The sequence below is a fragment of the Epinephelus lanceolatus genome, chromosome 7, assembly GCF_041903045.1.
Source record: "Epinephelus lanceolatus isolate andai-2023 chromosome 7, ASM4190304v1, whole genome shotgun sequence".
NCBI lineage: Eukaryota > Metazoa > Chordata > Actinopteri > Perciformes > Serranidae > Epinephelus > Epinephelus lanceolatus.
Genome location: NC_135740.1, coordinates 32643683 through 32655725, shown reverse-complemented (window position 1 = coordinate 32655725; position 12043 = coordinate 32643683). Strand labels below are relative to the sequence as shown.

General features: G+C 42.5%; 1 protein-coding gene across 6 annotated transcripts in view; it reads left to right on the top strand.

The window, feature by feature from the left end:
• enox2 (ecto-NOX disulfide-thiol exchanger 2) overlaps positions 1–12043 on the top strand; it is a 282746-nt gene that overhangs the window by 208990 nt on the left and 61713 nt on the right. For all 6 annotated transcript variants that reach the window (XM_078169459.1, XM_033633105.2, XM_078169457.1 and 3 more), the window contains one exon: positions 2924–3079. In XM_078169459.1, the coding sequence (XP_078025585.1) occupies positions 2924–3079 (156 nt within the window). The remainder of the gene's footprint in view (positions 1–2923; positions 3080–12043) is intronic.

Sequence of the window (12043 nt, the reverse complement as noted above, 5' to 3'; positions counted from 1 at the left end):
CACTATGTACTCATTGGTGTAGTGCGCGAATTTCGGCACAGTAGTGTTGTCTCAAACCAAACACAGCAGTTGTGCACTCACCGGAAATGACGACCACAAATTTCGACCTCTTCTTCTTCTTTTAATGCCTAATTGTAACCTGCCAGTGGAGCATTACCGCCACCATTTGCCCACAACGTCAACATGTGCAGCTGTTAGCTAGTTAGCAAACTAGCATTAGCATTTGCGTTATCGTTCGCGATACCAAATCATTACAGACTGCTAAATTAACCCAATAAATATACTGCTGGCTTATACCTGACAACAGTATAGTGGTGCTTGGTGCAAAAAACATGTGAATACAATGCAGTGACGTTCACGGTCACACAGTCCTCGGCCGCCATTTCCAGTTTGAAAAGTGGTCCTTCCCCTTCCGCTACGTAGCCAAGATGGCGACCATTGAGGGCAAGAAGTGTCCATAGTTCCACACTCAACTTCTTGACCGTTTTGAGTGCACCATCCAGGTACTCATAGTGCACTGCATTTTTCCATACTTCTCAGTGTGAACGCACTTATGCACTCAAAATATTAAGTGTAAGTACAGAAGTACGCGATTTGAGACACAGCACTTGAGTTGAAAAAGCCATGATACTTCAAATCAGACAGAGGTCAGGGATCACCATACAGGGATTTACTACCATCATGCATCCAGTAGGCAGTTAAGGTGGGGCGTAATGTCCAATAAGGTTATGGAGGGTGAAGGATGGAGATACCAAGTGTAGTGCGTCCCATCATGAGGGGTGTAACAGATCACAAAATTAACAGTTCGATTTAATGTGACACAGTGGTGTCGTGGTTTGGTAAGTTTTCAATAGAGCAAAAAAGAAATGCCAGAGAAATTTCATTGACTTTTAAAATGTTTAATTTTAAAACTAACATCATAAAGTATGATGTTTTTTGACTTTGAACAATGATGGAGCCACACCTGAGTAACCCATTTTCTGTGGTGTCTTCTTTGCAGCAACAAAAACAAAAACAGTATAAAATCTAATATTGTTTTAAGCAGTTACAAACAACAGAGGCAATTGTACATGTTTTTAAACTAACATCATAATTTGGGCTTTTGTTTATTTGTACAAAGGAGTAATTACAGTCTGGCTGAAATGGGCTCCTGAAGGAAAATTGGAACGGGTCTCAATTACACTAAGCATGTTTGTAAAGCCTGCGTTTTCCATTACATAGTATGGTCTCATATCTGTGGCAATAAATGTATCGTTACCAGTTACTGCAGTTATTTCTTTTGCTTTGTTTGTATCTGTTGAATGGCTGTCGCAATGCTGCAGGGATAACATTAGCTTGTAGCTTGTGATGCTCCCTGTTGTCGTCTAGTTCCACTGATTGACACGCTGGGGTGATGTCAGCTTAAATGAGCTGACATGTTTCAAGTATTCCCAATATTCACATGTAGCCAATGTGACATACCGTCGTTTTTTTATCCGCCTTTCTCTCCCCATCGATCTCATAAATCACAGCAAAACCAAAGTGGCTCCAATTGCCAGACCTATAGGTTATTGGAAGATCTTCTATTTCTGGTCTGGTTATAGCATTATTAACTATATTGCAACGAGCTAGCTTACCATAGCGTACCTCCCAGCGTGTCTCATTCAGTTTGTAATATGTACCGAATGCTTCAATACTTAAATATGTGTATTGTTAAACCCTTTTTGTCACCATACAGCGGTAAAACACATATTTCGAAAACAAAATAATGTAATTAAATATAAAATACAACCATTTAAAAGTTGTATGCCCCTCCCCTAAACCTCCCTTGTTTTGCACCCCAACACCTGCTCATAAATAATGAACAGTCCCTAATGGGACCCAGAAATGTTTGAAGTGTTTTAGGCTTGTAATGGTTCTGATTTAAATTTTCTGACATGTGTTAATTGATCTATATGTTTATTACTGTGGTCATAGTTAGTAGTTGGGTTGTACTTATATTGAGAGGCATATTTTGCCCAACACAACCCCAGTAAGAAGCATAGTTAAATTGAAACATCTCTGACAGTGTCAGTCAAAACTGAGCATTCCTGTCTCTCTTCGGGTAGAATTTATGGCTGAGCTGTTGTGTTTCAGATTCTGCTTGTCATGGTGTTACTTGTTTATTTGAGCATTTCATGACTCAACTGTGTCTTACAGTCAGCAAATAGCACCTTCTGTAAAATAGTCCCCCCCCCCCAGTGGTTCAGATTAATTCTGCTACATGTAGTATATTACAGTGTGTGTATAATCTCCAGTGAAGGATTTGTTTTAGCGAGCCGTGCCTGCTGCATGCACACACTCAGGTGCGTAAACATTACACACCCTGCGGCATAATTGTCAACTACAAATCCTCTGCAGGTGATGTTGAGACACAAACTGGAGGGCAGCATCATTTCCATTTCAAAAAGCTCCATACAGGATGTGTGTGCACATTAAAGCACATGTGGTGGCTGTGGATGCCAATGCGTGTGTGTGTGTGTGTATGTGTGCGCATGTTTTCCCGGGTGCAGCGTAAATCAATATTGTAAATATAAGCTTCTCTGTGACGCAGGCTTTATACTCAACTGTGTACATTATCTATAAGGTCATCACTCAGCAAGCAGCGGGAGTGACAGAGTGACTCAGTAAAAACTTCTTGAAGTATGCATGTTGTTTACGAGATGATTTATTCATGAATGGCTGTGTATTCCATTATGTGTAGGCTGCTTGTGTGTCACCGCTGTTGACAGAAGAATCTTGCAAGAAATAAATACACGACGTGGAATGGAACTTAAAAGATTTAGTGCGGGCTGGAGTGATACTCGACCAAAGTCTGTGTTTGACTGTTAGTGTGTGGGTGCTCTCTTCTTTACCAGAAAAGAACAGCTGCATGATCTTACTCGCATTTCTCTCCTGCTTTCAGATTTTGACCCAAGCCTCGGTATGATGGCTGGAATTACCCCCCTGAACCCCATGATGCCCGGCCTGGGTATGGTGCCCGCACCCCTCTCACAGGATGTGCCAGTTATCAAGGAGATAATCCACTGCAAGAGCTGCACCCTGTTTCCCCCCAACCCCAGTAAGTCATGATGTCATGCTAACCCTGCACCCTCTGATCCCACCTTTACCATTGTCATGCAAAAAAGTCACATTGCAATAAAAGGCAACTAATTTTTCGAGGACAACTTCTTGACTAAAAAAATATTCTAAAAAACACTGCATTGGTTTATAGCTAATAGTTTACATGCAGAGAGGGAGGTCGTGGTTCATGTTGTGTTGTGTTTAACCCCCTCTCTGTTAGGTACAGGTTTTGTTTGGACCCCAAAGCAGATACTGATGCAGGTCAGTCACAAAAAAGGTTTATTAACAATAAGAAAAAACAAGAGCAGGCGGTGGAGGCAGGGAGCTGGCTGGCTCGTAGAATATTCACCGAAGGATGGATTGAAAAAACTCAGGCACACGGTGAGGCACAAAGGACGACCTGAGTACAACAGGGAAAAAACCACAGGTAAGTACAAAAACCTCTAGCAACACTAGAAGAATAGGCAGCAAAATACGGCTATGCAGCAAGTTGAGCACAAGATACAAAATGTAAGAACACAGAGCTCTACCGAACATGACAGAATTATCTGGCAGCGTAGTGAAGTGAAGACCAGGCTTTTGTAGACAGGAAGATGAGGTGATTGAAGACAGGTGTGCCTCACCTGCTGCTGCAGGAGAAGCCAGCCACGCCCCCTGACACACACATGCACTGCAGAACAGAAGAAAGGGGGAGGGAGAGAGAGAACAAACACAAAAACATACCACAGGAACCAAAATCATCACACTCTCACTAAATAGTCTTAGCCTAATCTGTCGTCAGCCATTTGACTTTTCCATTCCAATGGAATGGAAAAGTCTATATATCGCTAGCATAAACACAAAGAACACAGGCCAATGAAACAGGCATAGAGTCATAGAGCTCTAGTTTCGAGCAGCGCAACCTGAGGCGCACTCAGTTTGGTAGTTTGGCAGACTGAGGTGCGCTGAGATGGGTGTGGCAGCACAGCAGGGGGAGGTGTCGACAGATCCAGCTTGACGCAGTGACAGTTTCGTGCCAAAAGGCTTCGCTGAAGGTGCGCTAAAAACTCGCCAGCTGAAACCAGGTCTACTGTCAGCGCAGGGGGAGCGCAGCCAGTGTAAGCCGAAGTTTGGTTGACCGGCGGACAGTGCGCACATGTCACCAAAACCTCACAGGCAGGTTTCCAGAATGTCAGGCATATTAACGATGCAATAAATACCCAAAAAACACTATTCAATGCAACTATCTGCAATCAGCACATAAATGTATCTCTATATCGACTGTCCCGTCACATCTGATGTCAGATCAAAGGGGATTGGCACCGTTTGGCACATTTGGCACACGTAATGGAAACCCAACCTGATTTGATTAACACAGCTGCAAACTAATGAGTTCACATCCCCCTCAGCCAACCACAAACAGCCACAGCATCAGATAGGGAGTATATATTCAGCATCTGTCATCTTAGAAAAGTCAAAAGAAAAGAAACAGAGTGAGACTGTGAGAGAGAAAGAGAGCGCGCGCACGCACGAGAGAAACGCAACATTGATTTACAATTGTGGTGACCTCCTCCCAGGCTACCTTTGCATCATCAGCCCGTGGAGGTCTGCTCACAGTTCCATATATTCCGACACTGCGAGCTTGGACCTCCTGGACCAAAACATCAGTTTCCTCCTGGGAGAAGTTTGGCCGTCTGATGCTGCTGCTCTCTTCTGCCATGACGAATTGAGTAAACTCTCATTACGCCTTCGCGCGGCGCATTTAAGGGCAAGGAGAGGGGCTCATTTGATTGGTGTAATGTGTGTAAAACCCACTCCACGCCTTCTCTCCTCCCTCTTTCCGACTTGTGCAGGTAGGAGGGACGGAGGTGGGAAAGAGGAGTAGCTGCGCCAGGCGCACGGTGTGCCAAACTTGCAAAATCCGCCTGGCCACACCCAGTTGGCGAAGCGCAGGTGCGCTGCGCCCCCGCCTCGCCCGGTCTGCGAAACTAGAGCCCATAATGTCAAAAAGGGCGCACCGCTAGCTCTGAAAATTTGATATTAAAAAAACTGTAATATATTCCCTTGCTTACAGTATCGCAGTATACAGTATCATGGTATATTGAATTGTTACTCCTGTATCATGATACTTAATTGTACGGCCAGATTCTCGCCAATACATTGCCCAAAAAACACATTCTCAACAAGGTCCTATGTAGCTGTTGTTTCGTAAGATTTCAGTGCTATGGAAATAGGTCCAAACCTTAGAATGAAACCAAAAGTGCTTGAAGATGTTGGTGAAGATTCTCAGTCATCCAGGTCGTGGTAATCTTAAGAGCTATATCGTAGGCAACTGGACTTGCTTGAGAATCTTGAAGACGTTTCACCTCTCATCCAAGAGGCTACTTCAGTTCTAACAGACTGCGTGAATTTCATACTATTTCCAGAGAAATACTCAGTATGTGAACACTGGACACTACACTGGCAGAAATATCCCACAACACAGTATGGTAGACGACAGTGCTCATAACAGACAGGAACCAAGACCACTGTGTAATGGCTATATCACTTCAATTTAGATATAAGTGTAAGATTTCACTTTGCTAGGCCTAATACATTTTCAGACTTATTTTTGAATTACCACTAGAGCTGAGGTTGGTACCAGTTACCATGGTTATGCATCTCCATCCAGCAAGGAGGCTCTCAGGAAGTGACATGGTAATTACAGCTCAGTTTGTCTGAAACAATACATACTCCCGTTTATTTACACACATGTATGTTGAATGATAGTACTCGTATTGGGTATGTAGTGCATAATATGTGATTTCAGATGCAGCGATTGTTTTCACTAAGCAGATGAAGTTTGTTTTCATGGAAATGCTTTAGTTGTTTTCACTTGACTCTGAGTATGTTATTTAGGTCACATGATATTATTAGATCTACATCTAATGATTATTTTCATTAGTGATTAATCTGCTGATTACTTTCTTAATTAAGCATTTAATAAGAGGATACATAAAATGTCAGAAACTGATGGGAAAAAACAATTTCCCAGGGCACAGGGTGACATCTTCCAATCGCTTTGTTTTGTCATATCAAACAGTTTAAAGGTCCAGTGTGTAGGACTTGGTGGCATCTAGCAATGATAGAAACAACTTGAAGTACTCATACATTTTAGTTTCAGGTGATTATTAACTAATAAACTCATATCCATTAATGAATTTCAGGCCGTCATAAAGAATGTGGTGACAGAGACATGTGCTTGTTTTTCTTGAGAGGCCACCATGTTTGAATAGTTGTTGTTTTATAGTGGATTTTTGTATTATATGTTGTATTTGTTGCATTTTAAATGTGTTTTGATTGGCTGCTACCTCGGCCAGGTCTCTCTTGTAAACGAGATTGTCAATCTCAATGGGACTTCCTGGTTGAATAAAGGTTAAAGTAAGAAATAAAAATGTAGTTATAAATATTATACACCCCCAAAATTCTACACACTTGACCTTTAAAACCCAAAGATGTCCACTGTGCTATCATAGAAGACAAGAAAAAACAGCTGTAACCGATGAACTTTGGGCATTTTAACTTGAAATACAGCCAACACTTCACAACTTTGCCCAAAAGATCTGCTGTATTTTTGTTGGATGCCAAAAAAAAAGGTGGAGTGACAAATGAGTGTGGTTATGGCAGACGTCTGCTTGTATATTTGTTTGGATATGTAATCTCTTTGAACACTTGAGATTTTGCTTTTGTTACATTTTTCAGAGCCAAGAATTTTATTAAACTGTTGTTCTGACTTTGTGTTCTAACATCAATCAACAGTGTGTTGTTGATCTGTGTTGTCCTGCCCAACGATTAACCTGATCACCATGAACTGCATTTACATTCACCCAACAAACTTTCAGGGCAAGTCACTTTGTATAATCTGACTCGGGATGCGCAGCACAAGCTGTTGTTTATTTTTATCTCACCTCCACCTTTCAATTATACGGAGTTAGAAAAGAAATAGTAGGGGGTGCTTTTGATTGATCCCGCCTTTTGCTTTTTCAGATTTCCTGCAGAAAAGTTTCTGCCTGGGGACTTTATTCAAACAAGTCTAACAAGTCATCTTCAAGGTGAACTAAAACAAAAGCTCCTCATGGCAGGAGCATTTGGGAGTTTACAATTCTTTCACAAAACAAAACACACACTCTTGCATTCTCTTATCCATTTATTTATTTATTTACCACTCCTATAGGCTCCATGATGTGCCTAACAAGACCCCTTAACTGCTTTAAACCACAGCCTCTTGTGGCTCATTGCTTAATTTCAGATGTGCTTGGATGTAAGGGGTGTGCATTATGGCTCATTATAAATTATCACTGTCACAGCATTGTGCAGAGGGAAAAGCTGATTAAAAGTTTAACTTCACCTCGGAAAATCTGTCTGGCTTGTCGTCTATATGGGAAAATGAACAAGGTAGACTGTGCGAGGGTGCATATAAAGCCCAAGGCTGTGTGAAGGATCAGCCTGTCAGGAAATTACCCAACAACTTTAGAGCCTGTCACGATCACTCTGACATGAGCACAACTTTTTTTCTGTGTTGTGTATGGCCTGGTACGCATGCATGAATTCATCACGGCTTAATACCACGTCTTAAATAATCTGTGCCCCGAAATCTGAAGCCATGTCCTCAGTGATGCATGGACACTTAATTGCGCACCTTTCTCATCTTCATCCTTAACATTCTGCCGCCTTTGTGCTCTGCGCCAGTTACTCTTCACTCGCTTTTTTGATCCCCATCTCTACTTAAGATCTTCCTGCCCATCACCTATTTCAGTGACACTAAAGAAGTTAATCTCTAAGCCAAGTATTTTGAATAGGCAGACATCTGAGGAAAACTGCCAAGACTTGATTCTTCTCATAAAAGTCAAGCAACTCTGTAAGACTCAGCTCTTGTACACCTAAGCCAACAGGAATGGGGAATGCCTTCAGAGAACATCCACCTGGGTGGGTGGATTGTTTGCCTCTGTGACCCTGGAAGTTGTGTTGTTGGAAGGGATGCACCGATAGTCAACCGATGTTTTGTTGTGAATTTTGTTTTTGTTGTTAGGACGGACAGACGTGCAATAGATGAACAACATAATAAATTTACAATAATCCATATGACAAAATGATACAGAAAGAGAGACAGAGACGAAGAGAGGAGCAGGGCAGACAGTGATGATAATAGCTACAATAACAATAAATAATAATTAATTTGTTGTGATATAATAATAATAACAACAACAACAGTAATTGTGGTACCATATGTTGTAAGTATATATTAATATATGATAGTATATGTATGTAAAAATATTAATCGTGTGTATAATAATAGTAGAGGTATGACTAGAATAATAGCAGTGGTAGGAGGCATCAGGCAGGACCACGGCAGCAGCACGACCATGGCAGCAGCACGACCACGACCCACGATCCAGGTATAGCTGTGATTCCAGGGAACCTGCGAGGCAGTGGAGCACAAAGGCTCCGGAGAAGAGTTAGTGACATGCAGTAATAGGATGTGAATGTTAGCAACGAGGAAGAAGAACCAACTTTTCAGAAACTGAGGAGAGAGCGAGAAAGAGAGAAGGGGCTCGGTGTATCATAGAAGGTCCCCGGCAGACTAGGCCTAAGTCAGCCTAACTAGGGGCTGGTCCAAGGCAAGCCTGAGCCAGCCCTAACTATAAGCTTTATCAAAAAGGAAAGTCTTAACTGAGGAGACGGTGCTTGCCTCCCGGACCAAAATAGGACAACGGTTCTTCCACACACCACCTGCTACTCAGTAACCATTCACACGCTCACACACCAGTGGAACGGTTATCTGGAAATTTTAGGGTTCAGTATCTTGCCCAAGGATACTTCGACATGCGGGCTGGAGGAGCCGAGTGGATAGTAGACAACCCGCTCTGCCTCTGAGCCACAGTCGCCCCCAAATGAAAAACATCTTTTTTAAAAACTGTTTCGAAAGTCTTTTTATTATATACAACATATCATGACTGAATCATATCTATTTTATATTCACATATAAACAAATGTGTCCTTCACACAACTGTACTTATTTAAATTCTCCCCATAAACTAAATTTTACAGGATCACATTTGAACACATCATGATATCGAGGGAGGTTTAGCCATGATTATGTGACCCCCAGATATGTATATGTGCACCATGCTGTGTGTTGTTATGTGTTGTGTACCCAATAAGTTACCTTTGCTCAGTGCTCAGTTTTACTTAATAGAGCTTAAATGCATCATGATTTAACTCTATACAACCTCTGTTAGCTGTTAGCTCTGGACACCAGCTGCCAACAGCTAACATTAACTAGCTCTCCTCCTGCCGATGTCAACACAGATTTGTTGTTCACAGTGTAGCATTATCAGGGAAACCAAAGGTGGCATCCACTGTTGCTTCAGTAGTGAGTTTACTTTGTACTTCTGTCCCAAAGATGTCCCAAGGAAGATGTCTGTTTGTTCCAGTGCATTTTCTGTTGTCTTAGGGAAGATGCTTTTTAGTCTGCACAAAGTCAGTGTGACACAACAGAAAAACTACTGCCATCTGTGAATGTCATCCTATTTGCAAGTAGGCCGATACCACTCCTTGTAGCGTCTCTAAAGCTATTTGTTTCCATGAAAGGGTCCAGACCTGAATCAGTTTAATGACTTGTATGGACTGGTGTGTTTTATGGATCCTGTGTAATTGACATGAACAGAACCTCTAGTTGTAGTAGCTCCCTCTTTGGTTATCTCTGCTTTGTGACATTGATGTACTTCTATTGACCCCAGTGGACCGCGACCACCACCGTGAACTGTGATGGTTCACAGCCACATGTGAAGCCGTTGGGATTATTTTCCTCTTTACAAGTAAAGTGAAGGTGGAGCATGAGAACCATACAGGTGAACTGGTACAGAAAAGGGGAGCTGACCCCGAGGGCAAAATGTCCCCCCAGTCAATCTACCCCAAACAACGAAGATTGAGGCTGCAAGCAGCTGTAATTGGTTTCCCATCTTAGTGTTGGGGTTCATCCGTAGGGACAGGATCTGGAGCTTGGTCTTCCAGGAGGAGCTTGGAGTAAAACTGCTGCTTCTTTGCATTGAATCGAGCAGGGATTGCTCATCTCCCCGGGATGCCTCCTGGACGAATGGAAATGGAGGTATTCCAGGCACGTGGGTCTTGGAGGAGACACAGGGGCAAACCCAGAAAATGCTATAGGGATTATATATCTCAGCCAGACTGAAAATGCCTCAGGATCCCCCTCAAGGAGCCAAGAGGACATGACTGGAGAGAAGGATTTCTGAGAGCCTCTGCAGTCAACCTGGACTTGCAGAAAATGAAAAATTCATAGATGGATCGAATATCCTATCAGTTATTTTCCACACATAAGACAGAAGCCTACATAATCATTTCACGGAATAGGAACATGTTGCCTCCAAAATTCTGTCACACTGAAGGTGAAATTTCCTGTGATATTTCTGGAAATGAACAGTTTGGCAAGTTTTTAGTCACAGCAAGTTCTTCAGCAGAGAAAGTCTTTCACTTCAGAAAGGTAAAATGAGTTGTAATAGAAGCGTTTTGGATTGTTTTAGCATCCCTGTCACTAAAGCAGTGTCTCATCCCTGTAGGATAGAGCTAAAGGGGTAATGAGATAGTAGAGAGGTGGATCATTATTTCATACTGCACGATGTAAAAAGTACTTTTGAATGCAAAATGGTTTGAAGACAGAACAGTTAGGAGATAAAGAAAATAATAAAAATAATAAAATCTGTGCCATATGTTTAGAGAGGCTTTTGATTAGGTCAGTTGTTTGTTTTACAAAATACTGCAAAAGCAAACAGCACAAAAAAATAAAAATCCCAAAGTAATTTCCCAGAGCCAACAGTGATGTCCTAAAATTTCTTGTTTTGTCCAACCAACAGTCCACAAGAGTTTGCTGTCATAGAAGGTTCAGAGGGTATCAGCAAATGCAACATTTGAGGAACTGGAACCAGGGCCATACATTGTGCCTCATTCATCAATATGTTGCTGAGTTGTTACTTAAATTTGTTCTTGAGAAAGGGCGTCTGCATAAGATCCGTGACATGTTCTTAAACCACAAAATTGTTATCTCTTGTCCTCGTAATTTGAAAGCAGATACCCATATAGCGTTTTTTCTCAGCACTGGCATCTTTTCACAGCCATTTCCTATGAGGAGAGAGCATGAAATAGGGCACCCAGCGTCCTTCCTCAGAGTGCTCTGGCTTTTTTGCACTGCCACTCCAAACACTTCTAGTTAAAAATCTTTTAACTTCTCAGAAAGGCGCTGGTGACGTCACCACCACTCCTTTAGCGATGCTACTGTCTAACCATCACAACAAAAGCCTCTTTTACACTGCCACATTTTCCGTGAATGTTGGGCCATTTTGCCGGCAAGCTGCAAGCATTTAGACACACAGAGCCGGATTGGCGAGTTGATCCAAGGTGCCCAATTTTCTGCCTCGTAGGGTAGTCATATTGGCGGAACCCTTTTAGTTTAAACAGACCGAGGTGGCCTTCTGCAACGACTGTTGAAGACTTGTGGGAGGAGCTATTGATGACGCCGCACGTGCGACCCACTGGCGGTGGATAAACAGGAAACAGCTGACAGCAGGAATTAGCGAGCAGCTAGTAGCAAGAGAGAAATGCAAACCTGACAGACACTGTAAAGATGAGCAACTGGGGAGACAAGGAATTGTGCGCCCTCCTTGCCCTCGGAAACGAAGAGGCCATTAACCGTCAGATGACGGGGACGGTGAAGGACGGGCCAACTTACAAGAGCCGCGGCTTCCCTTCCACATCACTGTTTATGTCACACCCTGAGCTACACGTTTTGTTACTTGCTCACACCAACCCCATTGCCCCAAAAAAGGCGCATTCTGTATAAACAAAAGTAGGTAGGCGGCATTTTGCTGCACTCCCCGATTTTGTTTTTATACTGCCAATGCTGAAAAAAGACTGATTGGGCTTTCCTGCA